At 49.9% G+C, this 25,862-nt stretch overlaps 1 protein-coding gene across 1 annotated transcript in view; it reads left to right on the plus strand.

Annotated features, from left to right (window-relative positions):
* The window catches only part of JAKMIP3 (Janus kinase and microtubule interacting protein 3), a 67,577-nt gene continuing 41,715 nt past the window's right edge, over window positions 1-25,862 (plus strand). The window contains 2 exon segments of the mRNA XM_087432989.1: window positions 1-242; window positions 22,364-22,861. Coding sequence (XP_087289115.1) covers window positions 108-242; window positions 22,364-22,861 — 633 coding nt within the window. The 5' untranslated portion in view covers window positions 1-107.

A 25,862-nucleotide genomic window follows, 5' to 3' on the forward strand; every position in this document is an offset into this window, starting at 1 on the left:
TGAGAACATGTAGCGGAGCCACAGCGAGGCGACACCTGCCCAAGCTTGGCGTGGACAGCCCAGCCCAGACGAGTGGCCCGCCCAGGCGCCCCTCGGCCACCCTCACCATGTCCAAGAAGGGCTCAGGCGGCCGAGGCAAAGGGGACAAGGCCGAAGTCCTCGCCGCGCTGCAGGCTGCCAATGAGGAGCTGCGGGCCAAGCTCACCGAGATCCAGATAGAGCTGCAGCAGGAGAAGAGCAAGGTGGGCCCCCATGCCCCTGCCCCCCCCCAACTTCTCCACACCTTCGTGGCCCCAGGGTCTGCCCAGGGCCGGATGTAGCCAGGTCTCTGTGGAAGTGCCCGCCCAGCGGGTCCCAGGGTCCCAAGGGGCTCTCCAGGCAGCTCAGGGGCACAGACAGCTCCAGGGGAGCCGTGGGGGAGGTGAGGAGTGGCCGGGAGAGTGCCCCCACCCACAGGTGAGCTGCAGACAGGAGCCCTGGCCACGTAGGAATAGCCCTGGTTCCCAGCGTATGTGCTGCAGGACCTCGTCCAGTGGCACCGTCCCCAGGACACTCCTTCCTCCTCAACCGTTCATAGTGGAACTGAACCCCAATAGAAGTGGCCAGCACCTCCCCTCTTCTGGGTAAAGGAAACAGCTGGGCCCTGGGCTCAGAGCTTCCAGGTGTGGGGGAGCAGCTCTTATAACCGACCTCAGAACCACTGGGGCAGGCCCATAGGGATGGGGACACCCAGACCCCAGCCAGTAGGCCCCAAATAGCCCCCCATCCAACACCCACCACTAGTCGTGTGGCCTGGAGGGAAGGCTGGGCTTGTGCTGGCAGCCGAGGGGGGCTCTGGGAGGAGGGTGAGGGGCTGGTCAGAGGATACGCCCCGCTTAGCGCCAGGTCAAGCCCCAATGTGGGCCATCCTCTGGCTCACACTACCCTTCTTTTCGGCCCTAACCTCTGCTTTCTCCTCTCACCCACCCAGGAGCCATTAGGAGGTGTGCACAGGATCCTGGGGGGGATGCAGAGAAGGGAGGGTCTAGGGGAGGGCAGCAGGGAGAGGGAGACTGACCCAGGGCCAGATTCTCTCCCAGAGGGCTGGAAAGGCCCTAGGCTGCGGGCTGGTGGCTATGACTCTCCCCACTCCTGGCCCAGCACAAGTGGGGGATGGGAGTCGGGTTATTTGGGGCCAGTTGCTTCCTCCAAGTTACCCAACCTCCTGGTTACATCACAGGAGGAGTGATGTTTTGTGACCCATGATGATTGTGTGGAATTCGGATTTCAGTGTCCGTAAATAAAGTGGTTAGGACACAGCATGTTCACGTACACGTTGTCTCAGAGTCCCTGCAGCAGAGACCGTCTGGGCCACAAAGCCTGAAATACTTACCGTCTGGCCCTTTACAGGAAAAGCATGCCAGCCCGTCCTGGCCACTTATCTTCCGCCTTAGGTCCACTACTCTGTACAAAGGGACAATAACAGGGCCTGCTGCCCTTGGGGCTGGGGAGGACACGCTCGCAGAGCCCCAAGGCCAGGGCTGGGAGCACGGATACTAGAAGGCGGCTGTCGCAGTGACCACCTGGCTTCTCCTTTGGCCAGGCCACCTCGCTGGGCCTGCAGGAGAGTCAGAGCCCACGGGGGGCTGAGGTGAGGATGGAGGGAGTCAGGGAACATCCATGTCAGCACCAGCTCTGTGCCAGGCGGTCACCAGGTCAGCAAGGACAGCACCAAGCGGCCCAGACTGCTGCCTGGCTGGAGCACCAGGTGAAGGCCAAGGCATCAAGTGGCCTGGGGTGGAGAGTTGCCCCCAAACGCAGAGATCATCTGTTCCAGCACCATTGTGTGCCCTAGAGGCACACGGGCACTCCGAGCATCTTGTCCTGGCTGGACCTTAGCCGCTGCCGGCCAAGATGAGACATCACCCTGGCCCTCCCCTCTCCTGCATTTGCAAATGAAAGAGAAAAAGACAGGACTTATTAAGAATGCAATGACAATGAAACCCTTTGTTTTGTTGGGTAAGAATATAATGGCAATGATCTTTTCAAAGCAAAGCACACCGCATGGTGGAAACTGCCAAGTACAGCACTTTTGTGCAGCTCAGATGCTCTGTCTGTGGATGACAGCGGTATCACACATATGTCATGTGCAGTTTTATCAAAACCCATCCGAAGAACCGAGGAGAGAAGTCAAGATGGCGGCATAGGCAGACTCTGAGCTCACCTCCTCCCACAGACACAGCCAATTTACAACTACTCGTGAAAAAATTACCCCTGAGAGAGAACTGAAAACTGGATAAGAGGAACTCCTGCAACAAATGACAATCCTAATTCAGGTGGAAGAGGCAGAAATTCCCTTCTGGAGAGAAAAAAACGCCACCTTCACAAGCCGCAGCACTTCACGGCCTCCCGGGAGCAGTCCAAAGGTACGCAGCCTCTCTGGAGGAGCGGGGCCCTGAGCCCGGGAGCAATCCCACTGTAGGCATTTTGTGGACCCAGCACAATCGAGACGAGTGGCATAATATCTGACTTTGCCTGCTACTAAAACATTGGGGAGTACCCCCAGAAAAGCTGGCTCACAAAGAAATTAAAACTGGCTCTTAAAGAGCCCACGCACAAATTCATCCATTGCAGAAGGCAACCTGAAATCACCAGAAAGAAAGGTGCACAGTGCTTTGGTGAAAAGAGACTCACCTGATAGGCTCTGAGTGCATCTCAGTGATAGGTGAGACCTCTCCAGGGACTGGGACACTGGCGGTGGCCATTGTGGCCTGGTGTGGGCATGCTCACACAGACACTAGCAGACACCATTGGAGTTCTCCCTGGGGCCCGCTAGCCCAGGGTCTGCCCCAACCACTAAAGCACCAATTTAATCCAGCTCAGCCAGGGCAGGCAGCCCACCCTAGGGACTGGCCCCACCCAACAACAAGCCCTCGGGCAACTTGTGGGCCTTCATAGATTGCTGACTGGATTCTCTGCAGCCTGGCGACTCAGCCCACTTCAGTGGGGCAGGGCATGCACAAGAAGCAGGTGGAGAGTGTGGGGCAGTGGTGGAGTATGTGGGGCTCCCGCCATGGAGAGACTGGATCCACTTCAGGAGGTCGGGGTGTGCACACAGGGCAGGACTGTGTTGACTGTGTGTGTGGACCTGTAGGCGGCGGGGCTTGTCAGCAGCAGAAAACTTGTGCTTCTCAAAGACCCACATGGGGGTTTGCCCCACCTTCCAAAGCCTGAAACAATCCCATGCCTGAGGCCAGCCCCACCCAGCTGCAATCCTCAGAGAGCTGACAAGAGACCTAAAGGCTGGAGGCTTATAGCAATTGTAAGGCCCTGAGCCTAACAACCTGCCACACTGGGGGCCTACTCACTTAAAAGAGATATTGCAACACAAATGTGGTATTAGAACTTGCAGCCAACTGTGCTGGGGCTCCAACCACCTGATAAAGAGACTAAAGGGCCCACAACAACTACAAGCAGCTGAGCATTACAACAGCTAGCCAGGAGCATAGCTTAGCCTCCCTGGGCACCTACAGGGAGAGCAAACATGCCACAACAGAAAGACACACATAGCCCACATAGGGGTCAGTCCTGGAACATTGAGAACTGAGGGAAGCACACTGTGGGCCTCATAAGGCATCACTTATATAAGGTCACCTATCCAAGAGCAGGAGACATAGCTGACCTACCTAATACACAGACACAAGCACAGGGAAAGAAGCAAAATGAGGAGGCAAAGGAATACATTCCAAGTAAGGGAACAGGACAAAACCCCAGAAAAGGAACTAAGTGAAACAGAAATGAGCAACCTACCTGACAGAGAGTTCAAACAAAGAGTGTTAAGGATGCTCACTGATCTTGGGAGAAGAATGGATGAACTCAGTGAGAACATCAACAAAGAAATGGAAGATATAAAAAAGAACCAATCAGAAATGAAGAATACAATACTGGAAATGAAAAATTCACTAGAGAGACTCAAAAGCAGAGTAGAGGATACAGAAGAATGGATCTGCAAGCTGGCTGAAAGACTAGAAGAAATCACCCAAGCTGAACAGGTAAAAGAAAAAAGAATTAAAAAGAGTGAGGACAGTCTAAGGGACCTCTGGGACAACATCAAGCACACTAACATCCATGTTATAGGTGTCTCAGAAGGAGAGGAGTGAGACAAAGGGGCAGAGAATCTATTTGAAGAAATAATAGCTGAAAACTTCCCTAACCTAAGGAAGGAAACAGACATCCAGGTACAGGAATCACAGAGAGCACCAAACAAGATAAATCCAAAGAGGCCCACACCAAGACACATCGTAATTAAAATGTCCAGAATTAAAGATAAAGAGAGAATTCTAAAAGCCGCAAGAGAAAGACAAGTTACATACAAAGGAAACCCCATAAGGCTATCAGCTGACTTCTCTGCAGAAACCTTACAGGCTAGAAGAGAGTGGCATGATATATTTAAAGTGCTAAAAGGAAAAAACTTACAGCCAAGAATACTCTACCCGGCAAGTTTATCATTCAAAATGGAAGGAGAGATAAAAAGTTTCCCAGACAAGCAAAAATTAAAGGAGTTTGTCACCAAGAAACCAGTACTACAAGAAATGCTAAAGGGACTTATTTGAGGGGGAAAGAGAAGACCACAAATAGGAAAAATTATCTATTTCCATGATAAGAGGGTAATGGATACAAATGCACAAAAAAGAGGTTAGATATGATATCAAAAACATAAAATGTGGGAGGAGGGGAGTTAAAGAGTAGAGCTTTCAGACAGAGGTCAAACTAAAGAGACCATCAATTCTGTATATGAACCCCATGGGAATCACAAACCAGAAACCTATAATAAATACACAAAAAACTAAGAGAAAGGAACCCAAATATAATAGTAAAGAAAGCCATCAAACCACAAGGGAAGAGAGCAACAGAAGAAGAAAGGAACAGGAAAGGACTACTAAAACACTGAGAAAAAAAAGAAAGTTAAAAAATGGCGGTAGGGCCGGCCCCATGGCTTAGCGGTTAAGTGCACGCGCCCTGCTGCTGGCAGCCCGGGTTCGGATCCCAGGCGCGCAGCGATGCACCACTTCTCCAGCCATGCTGAGGCCGCGTCCCACATACAGCAACTAGAAGGATGTGCAACTATGACATACAACTATCTACTGGGGCTTTGGGGGAAAAATAAATAAATAAAATTATAAAAAAAAATGGCAGTAAGTACATACTTATCAATAGCTACTTTAGATGTCAGTGGACTAAATGGTCCAATTAAACAGCATAGGGTGGCTGATTGGATAAAAAAACAAGACCCATATATATGCTGCATACAGGAGACCCACTTCAGACCTAAAGACACTCACAAACTGAAAGTGAAGGGATGGAAAAAGATACTCCACGCAAATGGCAATGAAAAGAAAGCTGGGGTAGCAATACTTATATCAGACAAAATAGACTTTAAAACAAAAACTGTAAAAAGAGACAAAGAAGGGAATTACATAATGATCAAGAGAACAATCCAACAAGAGGATATAACACTTGTAAATATCTATGCACGCAACGTAGGAGCACCTAAATATATAAAGCAATTATTAACAGACATAAAAAGAGAAATAGACAGTAACACAATAATAGTAGGGGACTTGAACACTCCACTTACACCAAAGGATAGATCATCCAAATAGAAGATCAATAAGTAAACATTGGCCTTAAATGACACACTAGAACAGATGGACCTAGTAGATATATACAGAACATTCCATCCAAAAACCGAAGAATACACATTCTTTTCAAATGCACATGGAACATTCTCCAGGATTGATCACATATTAGGTCACAAAACAAGTCTACATAAATTTAAGAAGATTGAAATAATACCAAGCATCTTTTCTGACCACAATGGTATGAAACTAGAAATCAACTATAGGAAGAAATTCAGAAAAGCCACAAATACGTGGAGATTAAACAAAATGCTACCGAACAACAATTGGGTCAACGAAGAAATCAAAGGAGAAATCAAAAAATACCTGGAGACAAATGAAAATGAAAATACTACATGCCAGAATTTATGGGATACAGCAAAAGAGGTTCTAAGAGGGAAGTTTATAGCAATACAGGCCTATCTCAACAAACAAGAAAAATCTCAAATAAACAATCTAACAGCACACCTAAAGGAACTGGAAAGAGAAGAACAAACAAAGCCCAAAATCAGTAAAAGAAGGGAAATAATAAAAATCAGAGCAGAAATAAATGAAATAGAGACTAAAAAAACAACAGAAAACGTTAATAAAACCGAGAGCTGCTTCTTTGAAAAGATAAAAAAAATTGACAAACCTTTAGCTAGACTCACCAAGAAAAAAAGAGAGAAGGCTCAAATAAGTAAAATCAGAAATGAAAGAGGAGAAATTACAACGGACACCTCAGAAATACAAAAGATTATAAGAGAATACTACAAAAAGCTATATGCCAACAAATTCGACAATCTGGAAAACATGGATAAATTCTTAGAATCACATAACCTTCCAAAACTGGATCAGGAAGAAATAGAGAATTTGAATAGACCAATCACCAGTAAGGAGATCAAAACAGTAATCAAAAATCTCCCCAAAAATAAAAGTCCAGGACCAGACGGCTTCCCTGGTGAATTCTACCAAACAATCAAAGAAGACTTAATACCTATCCTTCTCAAACTCTTCCAAAAGCTTGAGGAGGGGGGGAAGCTCCCTAACTCATTCTAGGAAGCTGACATTACCCTGATACCAAAACCAGACAAGGACAACACAAAAAAAGAAAATTACAGGCCAATATCACTGATGAACATCGATGCAAAAATCCTCAACAAAATATTGGCAAATCACATACAACAATACATTAAAAAGATTATACACCATGATCAAGTGGGATTTATTCCAGGTATGCAGGGATGGTTCAACATTCACAAATCAATCAACGTGATGCACCACATTAATAAAATGAAGAATAAAAATCACATGATCATCTCAATAGATGCAGAGAAAGCATTTGACAAGATACAGCATCCATTTATGATAAAAACTCTGAATAAAATGGATATAGAAGGAAAGTACCTCAAAATAATAAAGGCCATATATGACAAACCCACAGCTAATATCATCCTCAATGGTGAAAAACTGAAAGCTATCCCTCTAAGAACAGGAACCAGGTAAGGATGCCGACTCTCACCACTCCTATTTAACATAGTATTGGAAGTCCTAGCCAGAGCAATCAGGCAAGAAAAAGAAATAAAAGGGATCCAAATTGGAAAGGAAGAAGTGAAACTGTCACTATTTGCAGATGACATGATTTTATATATAGAAAACCCTAAAGAATCCACCAAAAAACTTTTAGAAGTAATAAACGAATATGGTAAAGTTGCAGGATACTAAATCAACATACAAAAATCAATTGCATTTCTATACACTAACGACGAAGTAGCAGAAAGAGAAATTAATAATACAATCCCATTTACAATTGCAACAAAAAGGATAAAATACCTAGGAATAAACTTAACCAAAGAGGTGAAAGATCTGTACACCAAAAACTATAAAACATTGCTGAAAGAAATTGAAGAAGACACAAAGAAATGGAAAGATATTCCATGCTCTTGGATTGGAAGAATTAACATAGTTAAGATGTCCATACTTCCTAAAGCAATCTATAGATTCAATGCAATCCCTATCAAAGTTCCAACAACATTTTTCACAGAAATAGAACAAAGAATCCTAAAATTTATATGGAACAACAAAAGACCCTGAATAGCTAAAGGAATCCTGAGAAAAAAGAACAAAGCTGGAGGTATCACACTCCCTGATTTCAAAATATACTACAAAGCTATAGTAACCAAAACAGCATGGTACCGGCACAAAAACAGACACACAGATCAATGGAATAGAATCTAAAGCCCAGAAATAAACCCACACATCTATGGACAGCTAATCTTCGACAAAGGAGCCAAAAACATACAATGGAGAATAGAATGTCTCTTCAACAAATGGTATTGGGAAAACTGGACAGCCGCATGCAAAAAAATGAAAGTAGACCATTACCTCACACCATACACAAAAATTAACTCCAAATGGATTAAAGACTTGAATGTAAGACCTGAAACTATGAAACTTCTAGAAGAAAACATAGGCAGTACACTCTTTGACGTTGGTCTTAGCAACACATTTTCAACCACCATGTCTGACCCGGCAAGAGAAACAATAGAAAAAATAAACAAATGGGACTACATCAAACTAAAAAGCTTCTGCACAGCAAAGGAAACCAACAACAAAACGAAAAGACAACCTAACAATTGGGAGAAGATATTTGCAAACCATACATCTGATAATGGGTTAATTTCCAAATTATATAAAGAACTCACACATCTCAACAACAAAAAAACTAACAACCCAATTAAAAAATGGACAAAAGACCTGAACAGACATTTCTCCAAAGAAGATATACAGATAGCCAACAGACAAATGAAAAGATGTTCAAAATCATAAACTATCAGGGAAATGCAAATCAAAACTACAATGAGATTGGGGGGAGGGAGGATGGCGAAAGGGATAATTCAGCACACGTGTGTGGTGATGGGTTGTAATTAGTATTTGGGTGGTGAACATGATGTAATCTATGCAGAAACAGAAGTATAATGATGTACACCTGAAATTTATACAATGTTATAAACCAATGTTACTGCAATAAACAAAAAATTTAAAAAAAACTACAATGAGGTATCACCTCATGCCCATCAGAATGGCTATAATTAACAAGACAGGAAACAACAAGTGTTGGAGAGGATGTGGAGAGACGGGAACTCTCATACACTGCTGGTGGAAGTGCAAACTGGTGCAGCCGCTATGGAAAACAGTATGGAGATTCCTCAAAAAATTAAGGATAGAACTACTATATGACCCAGCTATTCCACTGCTGGGTATTTATCCAAAGAACTTGAAAACACCAATGCATAAAGATACACACACCCCTGTGTTCATTGCAGCGTTATTCACAATAGCCAAGACTTGGAAGCAACCTAAGTGCCCATCAAGGGACGAATAGATAAAGAAAATGTGGTATATATACACCATGGAATACTACTCAGCCATAAGAAACGATGAAATCCAGCCATTTGTGACAACATGGATGGACATTGAGGGTACTATGCAAAGTGAAATAAGTCAGAGGGGGAAGGTCAAATACCATACGATCTCACTCATCAAGTAGTAGATAATAACAACAACAAACAAACACATAGAGACAGAGATTGAATTGGTGGTTACCAGAGGGGAAGGGGGGAGGGAGGAGGGCAAAAGAGATAATTAGGCACATGTGTGTGGTGATGGATCGTAATTAGTATTTGGGTGGTGAACATGAGAACATGATGTAATCCTTGCAGAAATAGAAGTATAATGATGTACACCTGAAATTTATACAATGTTATAAACCAATGTTACTGCAATAAACAAAAAATTAAAAAAAAAAAACAAAAAACCCATCCATCCTGCGGCTTCCGGGGGAGCGTGTGCTGGTTTCTCGCCCATCAACAGGCCCCAGTCTGGCCAGTCAGAGCTCACGGCTCTCCTAGTGCCAGGCAAGAGCCCCAGGGCTGGCATCTGAGGTCCTGCAACCCAGACCCTGTTATTTATACGACACGTACTTATTATTTTTTGGAAAGATCATATAACCTCTTGGCTCAAAATTCAAAAGGAACAAAAAGAAAAGGCCTAGCGTGAATGAGCCTCCTTCCTCAAGTCCCACGCCCCCAGGTCCCTTCCCAGAAGGTTCCAGTTACAGTTTCATGAATGCACTTGCTGTGTGTGAGCCTCTCTTTGTAGAGCATAGATTACAGCATGCTACACACGGTTCAGCAAGTTCCTTTCTCTTCGTAACTTCACAGAGCATCTTGGAAGTGGGTCCACATGGAACACTGGGGCTCACAAGTGCTCCTTCATTGTACCAACAGGCTCAGCGCATTTGGCCTGTCTGCGACATCCAGGCTGTCTCCGAATTTTGGCTGATACAGCAGCCCTGAAGTGAGTGTCTCTGGCTGCGTGTCTTGGACCACATGTGCAAGGACACTTGTGGGATAAATTCTTGCACGGGGACTTGCTGGGTCAGAGCGTGTCTGTCAGAGGGCACCAGGGCCCACTGAGATCACAGAGGGCCCTTCGGTGAGGTGGATGCTCAGTGAGGCAGATGCAGAGGGAAGCACCACGAATCAGATCAGAGTCCAGTCCTCACTGGGCTTGGTTTGCTGGCAAGATGCTGGCTGCTCCGGGCTGCACCAGCATGTTGGCCTTCCTACAGACACCCTAGTTACCCTGGCTTAGAAAAGGACTCTGAAATCCTTTTATCTCTGCTGGTAGCTCTTTCTAGTTAAGATCCCTCAGGCTGCAGTTTCCAGGCCTCAGTGTGCATCTGAGTTCCCCGTGACTCTTGTTAAAGATGTGGGCCCTCAGCCTCACCTTCGACCCTCAGAATCAGGGGCTCTCTGAGCCCTGGGGCGCAGGGAGGTGTTTCAGCTGTTCCATGGCTGCTCCGATGCTAGCGGCTTGGGCAACGTGCTGAGAGCGCCTTCCCCATAGGCTCGGCCACCAGGTCCCGCTGTCTCCCCACAGCCATCCTACCCCCCTTCTCCCCGCTTCGCCTTTTGGCTGAGCTGAAGTGTGGGAGTGAAGGGCCCTGGATTTCCTACATTAAAGAAACTTCCAGGTGGTGTAGAAGGTAACGATTCTTCACTGTCTTCTCAACTTCCAGGCCTGTTGTTAGTCCAGAAGCAGGAGCTGGGGTGGGGGGAGCAGGAGGGGAACGTGTAGACCAGGGATGGTGGAGGGCCCCCTGGCCACCAAGACCTGGGACATTCTTTGAGTCTCCCCCGACGTCACTAATCTGCCCCCTCCCACTCCCCCACCCACCTGCCAGCTCCCACTAATGCCTCCAAGCCAGATCTGCATCTGCCCAGCCAAGCATCCTTTAAATATTCTATGTTTAAAAAAATACCTGTGTGTGCATGCATGTGTGTACAGATGATAAAAGGCAAACGGACCAGCACCCACCACCCAGAATTAACACATGCTGTCCTTCGGGTTCAAATATAAATGATCCAGAACCTCACAGACCCTCACAGCCCTCCCCCATTTCCTCCCACCGCGTTCCTGGGTTCAAGCCTGGTTTCACCCACACCCACTGAGAGGCCAGGCCCTCCCTGGGCCTCAGCATCCTCCTCTAGACTGAGAATGACGGGGCTGGTCTCCCAGAACAGCCGTGAGGAGGATGTGGGCTCAGCTCACGTAAGGTGCCTGGTGGTCCCTGGCACACGGGGTGGGGTTTGTGGTCTCCATCACTGCATCCACTCCCCATGGGTGGTGAGCTGGGAGCAGCCTCTTGGTTTCCTTCACCCCTAGGACATACGTGGCGGTTGGAGCTGCCCCTCATTGTGTTTCTTTTCTGGTTCTTGCCTGCGCTTTCCCTTCTCTTCCTACAGTCATTTCAGTAAATGAGGATGCGTCTGAATTAACTTCAGTCCATCGTGAGAAGGTGTCTCACGGCTGAGGCTTCATGCAGCTGCTTAGAGACAAGGCTACAGGTAGCACTGAAGAAATCCACACGTTCTATCTGCTCATCTCAGCGACCGAAGCTTTGCCACAAAAATGCGATAGGTTGTTGGTCTGCAAAATGTGTGCCTCAGTCACAGCGAAGTGGGGGATACAAAATGAGAAGTGGTGATCACAACAGTTGCCAACAACATCTGTCCTCATCAGTCCCTCTGAAGTCTTTATGTGTGCTGTGATTAGTGTCATTATTACGACTACAGGACAGATTTTTGTGAGCAGACCTAAGGTGTGGAATTGGAGCCTTCTGTCCGATTTCCAGCACATTCCAGATGCTCCTGAAGCACCTAGGAGGAGGCCCTAGTTCTGGACCTCCCGGTGGAAGTCTGTAGACCACCAGGACCCTTCTTAAGACAGACCGACTGTTCCCCGGCTCCCCAGGCGTGCCTGGGCAGGATGGAGCAGGCCCTCCTGAGTGAGTCTGGAGTCTGGCAGTGACCCTGGAGGCTCTCACACCCCACTGGTGGTCAAGGCGGCATCGGGCCCCGGGGACAAGCTCCCTCTCTCCATTAGGAATTCTTAGCACGTCGGAGATCTGTAACTGCCACATCTCGTTTTGCAGATTGCAGTTTCCAGGGTAGAGAAGGTCCCTGTGAAGAAAGAAGGAAGCCAATAAACGTAGCAGCCATGAGCCGAGCGTTTCAGATTTCAGGCCAATGATTCATTCATCACTGAGGGACACTTGAATGAATTGAGACTTGACAGTAAAGAATAAAATGATTTAAATAAAAACAGGACCCTCCTGCTGCTGGTCCTCTGTCCAAAGATTTAAATGGGCCCATCTCCAATGAAGAAGAACCTTCTGAGAAGAGGGAGGAGGCAGAGCAGGGAGAGAAGCGCAAAGACAGGAGCCTCAAGGAGCCCCCATTGAAGTAAACTCAACATTGTCTTAAAGGAAGTGAGGTGTTGGGGTCCTTTAAAGTGGAAAAAGAGGTAAAAATAATCACAGCAACACAAGGTCACCCGTCTTTCCATTGTGGACTCGAGAAGGCTCTGGCTCTCGTCTGGGCACAGAGCAGCCCCCCCGCCTACACACACGGAGTCCCTGCTGCAGGCCGAGCCCCCAACTCATGCACACTCCTGGAACCGTGTCGAGGAATGAACACGAGGGATGAAGAAGATGCGCCCAAACGTTAAACCTGCCGTTAGAAACACTCTGGAAGTTGTACAGGCTCCTGGCTGTGAATGGGAGGAGGCCTCCCCTCCCCGCTAAGCCTCCGACTGCCATTCGGGAAATATTTACTGGGCACCTGTGTGCTGGCCACTGGTTCCCAGCTCCCAGGGCCATGTCCCAGAAGACAGAGACATGTAAGGAAGAGGAACCAGCAGCTGGGCGGCAGTGAAGCCAGGGAAGCAGACGTGCTGGGTGGTGGTGCAATCGCTCTGCTTGGCAATCAGGGGGGTCTCCCTAAAGAGGTGGCCTTGAACTGAGACCACAGGAAGGAGCCACCAAAGGTGGATCCGAGGGTGTATTTTTCTGGACTCAGAGAGTGAGGCAGCCATGCTGGGGTGGTGTGGAGACGGGACCTAATCACATGTCGTCTGGACCAGGACACTCGGGAGAGTGAAGGGTCCTAAAGCAGACCAAGACCTGTTTCCAGACCCTGAACTCAGTTGACAGTTGCTTTCAGACCAAGTGTGCAGTGTCCTGGTCACAGGTCAGGGTGTGTCTTATGGAGGTCATGCTAAACAAAGTGTGACAGTCACTGTCTTTCAAAACCTGGTGAGGTGGGTGGTCTAGAAATGCCGAGTGTTCCCCCTGTTTCGTCATCAGGAGTGGGAACCAAGGAGGAGCCAGACAGGGGAAGATGGAAATCGGGAGAGAGAGTTCCACGCCGGGCCAAGGGGTGGCACAGGAGCAGCCGACGGCAAGGCTGACACGTCCACAGCATGGGGCTGGGCCTCAGGGGCCGAGACCCCTGCTCTGTCCATAGAGAGGTGTGTGGGCGGATGACAGGGGATGGTCTCCAAATCCTCCGATCCAGGTATTCCCCAAACTCCTGTGGGAAATACCCTTCCACTCCTACAGGTGCGGGGCAGTCACCCACAACAGAGTGCCAGGGGCTCCGGGGGAGGCTGGAGGCCTTCTCTTTCTCGTCAGTCAGACACTGACATAAATCTGTGTGGAAATAGAGCCACTTGGGACTCCGTAGACTAAAACACTGCAGAAAGAACACAACGGAGCAAAATAATGAGCCAGAGAGAAGAGTGCCTTCCCCTTAAGGCTAATACCTCCGAAGAATAAGAAGCGAGTGAGTGTTCCAGAAACTAGGCTAATGTGGAGAAAGGCCACAGGCAACTCACAGAATTGAGGAAAGTGAGGCTCATGTGGCGTGGGGGCATGCACCCATTTATTCAGAGGCAGGCTCTGTTGTGTGTCACTGAGGAGGAAGGCCGTGCTGGAGTCGCAGCTGTAAGTGCAGGGGGACCGTGAGAGGAGGTGGGCGATGCCGGCGAGGACGTGCAGACGTGGCAGGGGTGCACACGCTCTGCTCCAGTGTTTGTCTGTTCCCGTAAGGGAGCTAGTCCTCAAACAGCTGATCGCTAAAAAGGTTAGCATAAGATAATTTTTTTGGAAAGAAGATCGTAGAGAAAAATATCGTTTTTAGTAGAAAAGTGGCGTCCGTCAGAATGCACACAGGAGCGTCCACCACATCTGAACTCACAGTGTTTGCGTGTAGCCAGGTCGGCTCTGGGCAGATGGGAGTGGGAGGAGGGCGTCCTCGACTCCTAGAGGTTTATTCCAGAAATGACTTTGTTTAACTGGCCCATTCACATATTTCAGAACCCCATGATAGATCGTAACAGCAAGGGTTCCAAAATCCATTGTGTGTGTGTGCATGTGTGTGTGTCTGTGTGTACACACATATGTACATGTGTGTATGTGCATGTCGGGGGGCACACACAGTATGAGGAGCAGAGGATGGGGGGCTGTCTTGAGCTTCTGCAGGCCCCCAGCTCCCGAAACCCCTCATTAGACCCCAGGTGTGGAGCACCAGTAACTCTCCTCCTTGGCCTCACCCCACACTCACCTGGGGAGCAAGAGATTTTAGAAGAATCCCAAGACCCAGGCTGCCCCTCCCCCCATGACAATATGTCATCATTTTTGGGCGTGTGGCCCAGGCATCCGTGTTTCATAAAGCTTCCCCCGATGTGCAGCCATGCCCGAGAACCGCTGCCCTGAGGCTCTTTGCTCGAGAAAGCCCTGCTCTTCATCGGGAATTATGGGTCAACTACTGTGTGTCTTTTTTGAGCTGGATCGCTGGCTATGGTTCAGGGAGAACCTCTGGGTTTGGAGGAGAGGCTGTGGATGCAGTTTGTGGAGCAGAGGGGGATCCACACAGAGGATGAGTCTTGGATGGCAAATCCATCCTTCCCACCTCCCACCTCCTCCTTCCACTGCTGACACCCTACCAGGGGGGATTGGCCCCAGGCTCTGCCTTCACTCCAAAAGGGGACCCAGATATGTAGGTCTGTGGTACGAGGCAGAGAGGAGAAATGGGCTAAGAGACGGTGATAAAAGCTCCTGGTTATGCGCAGGAATTTATGGTCTGAAAAGCAGGTTCTCGTTCTTTTCCTACTTGCAGCCTCTGTGGAGAGTACAGTCATCTGGCTCCTCTTGAGACCCTAGGTCCAAGGCAGAGCTGGGACTGAAGGTCCCTGAGTTCTGGGGAAGCGGAGCTTGCTTCTGGCCAGGCTGGGGAGTGGGTGCTGGGGAAGGGCGGCCCTGCAGAGGCAGCTGCCCAGGAGCTAGGTGTGAAGACAGAGTCACACGTGGATCCGTGAACTGGGCATCTTCACATTCTCTTCTGCTGGGGTCCCGGGGGCTGGGAATCTCCTTGACTTCCCTCTGGCTTTCACGTCCAAAACCGCTTGGCCCAGGGAGAGTTGCTCAGCCCCTGGTGAGTGTCAGGAGCTCCCTGCAGCTCCCGGGCACAAGCCCAGCAAAGCAACCTGGCCCCAGTCAGCAGCGACCCACCTCCCACTCCAAGGCGGCGTGGAGTGTGCCCAGGGTGCCTGTAGGGCTTCAGCTGGGCCCTGAAGGAGGTCCCAGGATCCACCACATCCTGTCCTCAGGCTCCTGGAACCTTCAAGCTGCTCCCTCCTCCTTTCAAACGTGACCTCAGGAAACCAGGGTCACCGATGCCTCACGCAGTTTCCAGGTTGTCCAAGAGCATGTGTGAGGGGGACACGAAGCCACTGCTCTACCTGCGGGGCCTGAAATGGCCTCAGACCAGAGCTTCAGGGCCTGGGGCCACTCTCAGTCCCCAGGGACTGAAGTCCAAGACACCCGCCTGACAGAAAAAGTGTCCAGGCCTCCGCTCGGGCCCACAGCCTGTCCACACCCTACCCAGAGAGTCACACCCCCTCCAGGCGCAGATGGTCCTCCCGCCAGACCTTTTGTGCTGGCCCCTGACACAGAATACCTGGAGGATGACAGAAAAACTCGGGTGTTTTTTAAAAGTGTTTCATTCCGTGAAAGCTCGTTTGTAACAATGCATTGATTTGAGGGATTTGAAGATGATAAATATAGCCAAGTACCTGTTAAAAACAAATCCCTCACTTCAGCAATGAATGAAAATGCAGCCTTTGTGGATGGACTCCAAGGGCGGGATCAGTCGGTTACCGTTGCTTTAAGAGATGTCTGCAGAGTTCACAGTGTGGAATGAAAGTGGATGAGGATGAGGCTCCAAAGGGGGCGGGAGGATGAGTAGTGGACAGCACAGGCTGCCCCAGCGCACAGGCTGTTCCTACTTCTGGTCCCTTCCTAAGTGTGGGCTCCCACCAGCAAGCCGCAGGCAGGGGCTCAGAGAAAAGGCTCCAGGGCCCCCAACCTGCGGGGCAGAAGAGGAGGGAGGCTCTCAGGGTGCTTGCTTCCATCCATCACGGAATCAGGCCCTGAGTGAGCCGGGACCGTGTGCAAGGGGAGCTGAGACTGGGACCTGCCCTCAGCTTGCTCCCAGGCCAGCCGGACACGAGGAGCCAAGATGCAGCTGTTTCCCGTGTGTGAATGAACCACCGTGGGCACCTAGGGGAGGGATAGGTGACTCTGACCAGTGGACAGGCCTGAAGCAGGAGAGGGCCTTGCAGGGTGGGGAGAGATCTCGGGGCAGAGATGCATCTGAGGCTGGAAAACATGGCAGGTAGAAGCCCTGCCCTGTGCTCTGGGTCATTTGGGCCTTTTCAGATGGCCCTTTTGCCTCTCCCCACCAGGAGGATGCTGAGGCAACGGCTGCATGGCTCATAGCTGCCTGCCCACCTGTGGAGCCTGGGAGACGTACCGAGACAATCCCCAGAACCCACTGCATGGGATCAGCAAGGGTTCCGTGGTACAGAACCTGGTTAGGATTCTCCAGGAGAAGTTCAGGAAGACTGAAATAACTGCAGTGAAAGACAGGAAAATGTCAAGCTCAAATCAATCCAGTTACCATAAGAACAAAAGAATAAGAAGCAGAAAACATCCCTACAGACAAAGAAAGCATACAACCAAGACGTGCTCTAAGACAGGTGGAAACTATGAGGGACTACTTCAAAAGGAACTAAAAGACATCAAAAAAATGATATGACATAAATAAAAGCATAAATCAGAATTATAAAAATGTGTAAATAATGTGCTAGGGCACACAAAAAAGTAGAAATAAAATAAAAATATTTTAGAAATAAAGAATAAACTAGAAGAAACAGAAGAGCATAAAAATACAACAAATAATGCTTTACGAGGACTAGAAGGTGAAAATAAGAGAATATTTAAATGTATAAGAAGAAAGAGAAAAGGATTTGAAAGAAAATGACGAATATTGAAACTAGGCAAAAACAATCCAACATATGGGTAATAGAAGTCCCTGAAGAAGAAAACCCAAGCAAGGAACAGAACAAACACTAAAAACTGTAATTCAAGAAAACTGTAAAAAGTTTAAAAAAAATAAGAAATTACTTATAGAAAGAGCACACCATGTGCCTGAAACTAGGACCTGGAACAACCAACCCCCTTGAGCAACATTAAAGAAAAAGAAAATTTAGGCATCAAGGCAAAAAGAACACATGGCTTACACGGGAAGAAAATTAGATTATCAGCAGATACTTGACAGCAATAGTTTAGTGCCAGAAAAAAAATGAGTAACATATTTAACGTACTCAAGAAAAAAAATGTGAGGTGAGGATTTCATATCCAGTGAAACCGAAGTTCAAGTGGAGGGGCATGGATAAGCTGTTGTCAGCAAGAGTTCAGGGGGTGTTGTTCCATGAGCACCTCCATGGCGTCTGCTGAGGGTGGGCCTCAGGCAGCCAGAGTGACTAGATTAGAGGGATGTGGAAGGTGGGGTGGCTTTGCGAATTAAACCTAATTGGTGGGGGGACCGTAGGAGCCACCTACAATGTGTGCTCAGAGGTGGCCTGGTAGGATTTGTCTGAGCAAATTCAGTGGGAAAATTAAGAAATACTTTGGAATTCCTCAGGAAAAACATTAAATGAGAGATCAGAGGGAGATAATGTGATACGCGATGGCTGTGTGAGCACCGTGCAGACACAGTACAACGTAACAAACGGGCGAGAACAGGGAAACATGAAAACCAGCCATTTTAAGGAATCGTAGTTCGTGGTGATGGTATCAATACTGTAGTCGCTGTGTTCCAGAACGATTGTATGTCCACCATGGGTAGAAGTGAGTGAGTAATTATGGGTGTTCTAATTCTGTCATCTCCAGTCTCCTTGAGAACAAAGACTCTCAGTGTAGAAGAATGGAGATCAGAAGTGACGTGGGGAAGTTGAACAGAAGCCCTGCTTTGGATTGGAAACTGTAAATCTCAATAGGAATGTACAGGTGTTTTAGCTTCTATATTTGATGACAGAAGCCATGTACCAAGCTCTGTCCCCTGGAAAGGCCTTGCAGCCATGACCAACCCCAGAGCAGTGAGCCGCCCCCGGGTCCTGACTGATGTTGAAAGACCATTTCCCCTTAAAAGAGACCAGAGCAACTGGAGAACAACTGGGGCAGGAAATGAGGACAATGAGCCTGGAATATCTTGACACACCAGAGGGCACGGGAGCCCACTAGGGTCACGTCACGTCTAAAGGATTCAGGGCCACCTGGAAGAGGTTCCCATCAACCACAAATGGGACCCTCTCAGCGTCACTGAGGATAAGATTGACAATGAATTGCAGCCCATCAGCTGTGTCTAAATCCACATATTCCTAATGAAACAATTCATACGTTCCCTTCTGAGGCCGACAAGTAACCCATTCAACACCTGGAAGACTGGGTAAATTAGAGGAAGGTATCAAGCATCTATCCTGCCTTTCCCCTGGGCATGGAGGGGAAGCATCCACCCGGAATGAAGACACCGCTCAGCCCCATGACGCCTGAAAAGGCAGAGCGGCCCCACGCCTCACCCCGAGCCCCGCGCCCGGCCCCCTACTCACTCAGCAGTCAGCAGTGTGTTGCCACATCAGCCAGCACCCCGGATTTAATAAGGTCTCGGGAGGCTGCGGGCGTCCGTGAAGGGGACAGTTGCGGGATCTCACGGAAACACCTCAAATACTTCTTTGGCAGAACAGTCTTCTTAACAGGTTGTTATAAAGCTGCTGTGAGTTCCTAAGAAGATCTGAGTCCTAGAGCTGTTTGGGCTCGGCTGTTGAGGTCGCTTAGCTCACTCTTTTCAGTGCTGTTTCGGGGCCAGGAGCCTTTGATCCACCCCCCGGCATGTTGTTTTGAGACCTCTGCTGTGTCGCCTCTACTCCACCCCCTTTCTCCCTCCCCTGCCCACTGGAGCCCGCACCCCTGAGTGTCTTGTCCCTCCATGGCACCAAGGAGCTTCCTGGGTCACGGTCCACTTAGTGGATGGAGCTCCAGAGAAAAGCCTGCTGCTGGAGATTAGTGGTGAGCGATGGCAGAGATGGGAGCCCAGTGCACTTATGGGGCGCCTTTCAGCCAACCTCCCAGGAAGGCAGAGGGATTACGTCTTCATGTTCAGCGCATTTTGCTCAGAACTGCAGGTGAGCACGGCAGCTGAACAACGATGCTCCGGTGCACAGAAGTGTCTCCTGGGAATGTCCCGCGTCCTCCTTGTTCCTCTTTCTGCCGAATCCCTTCCTGTCTAGCTTCCAGGAACCCCGTCAGCTGTCTTGGAGGACTTGTGTTCCGAGGGGGCCCAGCTGCACCGTTTGCGCTGACAGAAGCCCATCGCTCCCACCAGCTGAGGGCACGTTGGGGTGCTGCTGGGACTGCAGGGAGGGAGGGCGCTTTGTGTTGGTGTGATTTTTGACCAGGCCTTTCCTGCATGTCCGATACTGACTCTGGCAGAGACCTTCTCTGTGACAGTCACGGGTGCTGGGCTGAAGGGTGACCGTGAGCAAGTGTGTTACCACTCCAAACAGCTTGGATCGGAGTGAGGATTAGACCCCATCTAACCTTGAACTGTTCTGCTGATATTCTTTTCTCCTCCACTCTCCCTCCCTGCTCCAAAAAAACAAAACAAAAAAACTGCTCTATGATACATGCTCATCATTTTTCTTTTCTCTGCGGATTCCCATCCAAGAAGTTTTCACGAAGATGGATATTATTGTCATCCATTGAGAGGGAGGGAGAGCCAGGCTCTGGATCCGCAGATGCAGGCAGCACATCTGGCTCCACCAGGTCCGCGTACTACGCCTGACCCTCAGCGTCTACACCCCACAGTGGGGACAGTAGGGCCTCCCCCAGAGTGTGTTCTGAAATGGCACCACTGGACTCCCCTAGAGAGTAGAGGATTATTCATTGTCACCCCCACATGACTGAGGAACACCATCAAAAATCTTGCTTTTCACTGTCTTGAACTCAATCTATACTGGAAAAAAGGGAGATTCATCTTAAATGGAAGATGAATAAATATCTGCTCTAGGCCTTCAGCAACACTCCAGTTCTCCTGGCAGAAACCCGAACAGCTGGACCAATGGTTACTCTGCCCTAGATGCAGTTGGGGAATTGTCAGGGGCTGTGGAAGGTTCTAAGAGAGAAGCACAGCTATTAGGATTTCTCCAGGCCTTGCAGGGTCCGAGCCGTCCTAAAGGAAGTCTTGGGGTGGAATCCCAGTGGACAATAGGACTGCTGGTCAGCGAGCACCAGCTGAATGAGTCAGTATCACATGTGCGTCCTAATGGGGAAATAAGAGTGGACGAGGCTGACACAGCCCCCATGGCCCCTCCCAGGGAGACTTGCTCTGGCAGGGGAGGGAGACTACACAGTCAGAGAGAGAGAGATGAATAAGGCACTTCCAGGGAGTGATAACTGCTGTGAAGAAAGTGACACCAACTAATGGGGTTGGTGCTGTGGCAGGCTGGGCACAGGAGCTCCTGACCATGGGCGTCTGCAGAGGTTGCAGCCAAGGTTGCGGGAGGGCACCGGGGGCAGCGGGAGTGGCACTGACGAGGGACAGAGAAGCTAGGCCTGGCTGGGGTAGAGTGAGCGAGGAGGGTGGGAGGCAGGTGTGTCCAGGGTTTGTGGGGTCAGAGCTTAACATAGCTCTTCAGGGAAGAACCCCACACTGTGGGGGCATTCGAGGCCCATGAGTGAGGTTGAAACTCGGGCTTGTTCTCCCATGAGGATCTGCTCCTGGAGGTAGCTCGATGACCTGTGGATGATGCCCTCTTCTTCGGCCGAGAGAGGCTCCACATTTATACTAAATGCACCAGAAGGGGCTTACGCAGGGACTGAAGTGATGAGCTTCATGCTAGCAGAGCCCTCTCCCGTGGAGAGTGGGTGTTAGGGAGGTGTTAGGAGGTGGTGTTGGCCTGGGCCCAGGGGAGCAGGGACATAAATAGACTTGGGGTATGCTCTGGAGGTGGGCTTGGCAGATTTGCTGATGGCTTGGGGGGACGTGAGGGAAGGACAGGGTCTGAGGACGATGGACCCAGGCGAGGTGCCATGGACTGAGGATGGAGACCTTGGAGCTGGGGGCGGGCGATGAAGTGTCTGCTTGGACACATTAAATGTAGGGTGTCTGTCAGGTGGCTGCTTTTCTCAGGGCCCAGCAGGAAGCAGATGGCACCCAAAGCGTGCCTGGGGGAGGCAGTGAGGGGGTGAACTCAGCGTGCCTGCAGCAGGGCCTCTTCCGACTGTCTGGCCCATGTAGACCCAGGGCAAATCTGGATCCCAGCCATTCTTTCATTCCATAAATAGATTTTGAGCATCGACTTTGTGCCAGATGGTGGGGAGTGTGGTCATTTAGCCAAGGTCGAAGCTTCTGGATAAAAAGAAAACATCCAGTAAAAAAATCTGAGTGTTTCCCAAAATCTAGGTGTTAGACATCTTCTAGACAGGCACTCAGCTGCCTAGATTGGTTTCCCCATTTGCCAAGAATAAGCGCAACACCCCACATTATATGGGCCGAAAGGGGTGGGGCTGAAGCCGGCTGGAGGGCAGGAGTCCTGCTCCCCACAGGGCTGTGCCCAAGGGGCGTCCTGCCCGCTCTCCTTGCAGACTCATTTCAGAGGGAATGGTTTTGCCCTCCTCTGCACAGCCTGTTCCCAGATGAAGCAGCCGAGCAGATTTCTGTGGACCCCTGTGTCTAGAATCCTACTTTCCAGGCCAGCAGTGCTGCCAGCCTCGCATTCTCCTGCGACGCCTCTGGGTGCACATTCGCGCTCTCCACCAATAGTCTCGATCCCATTTTAATCCACATTTTAAGGAGACATTCTTGAATGGAAGATAGTGCCCAAGTTTGAAAACAAAAAACTTTCCAAAATTCGTGGTCAGGCTTCAGCAAACGCAGAGGTGGGGCCGCAGACAGCACACAGGCCTTGCTCGTGTCTTTCAGGTCAGCAGGGTGGAGAGGGAGAAGAACCAGGAGCTGAAGCAGGTGCGGGAGCACGAGCAGCACAAGAACGCCGTGCTGCTCACGGAGCTCAAGACCAAGCTGCACGAGGAGAAGATGAAGGAGCTGCAGGCCGTGCGCGAGGCGCTGCTGCGGCAGCACGAGGCCGAGCTGCTGCGGGTCATCAAAATCAAGGACAACGAGAACCAGCGGCTGCAGGCGCTGCTGCACGGCCTGCGCGACGGCGGCCCCGACAAGGTCAAGACCGTGCTGCTGTCCGAGGCGAAGGAGGAGGCCAAGAAGGGCTTCGAGGTGGAGAAGATAAAAATGCAGCAGGAGATCTCGGAGCTCAAGGGCGCCAAGAAGCAGGTGGAGGAGGCGCTGACGCTGGCGATCCAGGCCGACAAGGTCAAGGCCGCGGAAATCAGGAGCGTGTACCACCTGCACCAGGAGGAGATCTCGCGCATCAAGAAGGAGTGCGAGCGGGAGATCCGCAGGCTGGTACGTGGCGCGGGGCGCGGGGCGCGCGGGGGGGGGGGGGGGGGGCGCGGGGCGCAGGGGCAGCTCTTCCAAGTCGCTCACCGGCCTGTTTTCTCAGCAAAGCGCGCCTCACACCATCTCTGTTGGTTCTGAGGATGCAGGGATGCGAGGCTCTTAGAAGGATACGGTTCAGAACGCACATGGGCAGGCAGGTACAGGGCAGGCCAAGCTCCAGCCCTCTGCCCCGACCCCATCCCCACCACACCCTGCCAGCTTTACTTCCCAATTCTAGTTTGGGCCAGAACAAGACATCTTCAAGTTAACATTCTCCTCTTCCCCAAAAAGGATTTATGACGAAAGGGTTGCTCTTCTTAGAGTCCCAGGTTAAGCTCGAAGCCAAGCAGGGGCCAGTGTTTGTCTGGCATGAGTTGCATACTCCGTAACTAGCGGGTTCTGCAGAGTCTGTCCAGCGCACTGGATCCAGAGAGGCGAGGCCAGAAGGCCCACAGGGAGATGGTCATGGGTCCCACAGGACATCCTGACTTTCCTGTGCCATGTGCACTGTCTGGGACAGCATCGCTGTTAGGCTGCCCCATTTGAAGTTGCCATCTTTGTGGGTCAAAGTTGGTCAAAAGTTGGCACCTTCATCCGGTGCATCCTAATGGTTCCAGAGACCAGATGTCCCATGGCAGGCACCGGTAGAGTCAATGTTCTCAGAACCCCAGTGCTAAGAAGTTAAAGAGAATATTCAACTTCTTAGAGGGATTGTGCCTGATTTTCCTCATCCCTTGGAGCCTGGACCTCCTTGGTCATTTGGGGGAAATGAGCTCTACCTTAGAGGTGTGCCCCATGCTCCCTGCCGTGTGCTTCATCAGGACCCAGCTGGCTTTGCTGCTGGCCACACTCAGGGCCCCTGGGATGCCCCTCAATTGGGTGCAGCCAGCGTTCCAGCCAGCACAGCCATGTACCCAGGCCACCTCTCCCTACTTCCCTGGGCCTCTGATTCCCAAAGTGCCTCCAGGCTGTATCGCCATGTTGAACTGCCCAGAAAGGTTGCCGTCATTCTGGACCCATGGCCCAGAAGGGGAAATGGAGAGCTGTAAAGCAAATACAGCTTTGCCACAGTGTGCACATGGGGGTCCCCACACATTCCCAACCTGGATGGTCCCCTGTCCTTTTCCAGAGTGTCCCTGTTCCAAGCTCCCCCATACTACTCTCCATCCATCCCTGGACTATGTGTTGGCACTGCATCAGCGCCCGCTGCCTAGGTCCACATGACCCTTCTTCCGTCTCGTGGATTCAGTGTTCGCAGTGGAGGCAGGTGGCCTTATCTTTGTGACCAAAGGCTTAAAACAAACCAGCAATTCCATTTGGTCTCCCTCACCCCTGACTTGCACTCCCCAGAGGCAACAACTTGCAGTTCTTCTAATGATTCTTCTGGATTTTATTCCAAATTCTTGAAAACATGCTTAAACTTCTTGTTGATTTCTCAGTTTTAGCTCCTCCTCTGCTCCCCCATTGGCCTTCTGCCCTTCTCCCCAGTCCAGCCGCCCCCTAAATTACATTGGCCAGGTCTCAGCAGGAGCAAATGGTGCACCACCCAAAACAGGTAACAGAGCAGACTTTAGTGAAGGGGCAATTCACAGAGGTGTGGGCAGAGACCCCCTGGGGTTGGTGACCGAGGCTGGGGCTAGCCGTGGCCCAAGGGAAGAGGACAGAGCAAGTGCTGCAGCTGTGGCGAGGGCCTCGACAGGAGGGTGGCCTGGGGGCAGGGGAGACTCAGCCCAGCCAGGGATCCGAGGCAGCAAACACCCAGACCTCCCACTCCTCCCACCTCTGCTCTTCATGCTCCCGTTTGGCCAAACCCAACCAGAGGTCAGGAGCGGGGAGCACAGGGCCAGCCTCCTGGGTGCAGAGCTGAGGGAGGGGATGGGTCTAGGGGGGCAGAAAGATAGGCTCTCACTCGCCCTTGGAACTTCATCTTGGGTTCCATGGATATTTACTGTCTGCATTATTATTGCTACATAAATGTCATTCACTAAAGACCCAAAGTGACTCACAATTACGTTTCCTATCTTGTACATGCTTTTGTTTTCCTTGGAATTAATTTTTTCATTTGCTTAATTTTCTGAGTGCCTATCACTAATTCACCCCTGAGTTTCCAACGGAAGGGTAAATCTCCTCTCAATGCTATCAAAAACCATAAACATCCTGTCCATGTACCTTTTTTTGAGACATCCCTCCCGGAGCACTCTCTCCTTCAGTCTCCACCTGGACTGTTTTCTCCCTAATCCTGCCTTCATCCTGATTTCTCTTCGCTGACATCCTGGGAAGCCCCCGCCCCCTTCCGGTGTCAGATCCCTCCCGTATCTTCCTCTTTTTTGATGTATATTTCTCATTTTGGTGGAACATGTTCTCTAATAGCTTCCTGGAAACAGAGGATGGGAAATAAATTCTATGAGACCTTGTGTGTATGAGATTCTTATTCTTGCCTCACACTTGATGTTTTAGCTGGGTATGGAACTACAGGTTGGAAACAGTTTCCATCAGGAATGTGAAGGTGTTTCTGCATTGTCTTCTAACTCCCTGGGTTGCTGATAAGAAGGTGGATGCCATGCTGATTCCTGATCCTTCATTTGGCCCTATTTCCCTTCCCACTCCACCCCCAGAAGTTATAGGATCTTCTCCTTGAGCTCAGAGCATGCTGAGATCTTATGATGGTGTCCTGAAATGTGAGTATCTGCTCCTGTCAGGAGCCCTTTTAACTGGAAGCCCATGTCCCTCCACCCTGGAAAGCTCTATTCTATTGCTTCGGTCATCATTTTCTTCCCTGTCTTCCTTCCAGAACTCCTCTTAGTCAGGTGTTGGGCTTTGGAATAAACACTCTGATTTTCTTATTTTTCTCTCCAAACTTGGCTTTTTGTTCCACTTTCTAGGAAACATCCTTGACTTTCTCTTCTAACTTTTCTGTTTAATTTTTTATTTATGCCGTCATACATTTCACTCTCAAAAATGTGTGTTC

Source organism: Ceratotherium simum, chromosome 6 (genome assembly GCF_057802395.1).
Source record: "Ceratotherium simum simum isolate JZ-2026a chromosome 6, ASM5780239v1, whole genome shotgun sequence".
NCBI classification, from domain to species: Eukaryota; Metazoa; Chordata; class Mammalia; order Perissodactyla; family Rhinocerotidae; genus Ceratotherium; species Ceratotherium simum.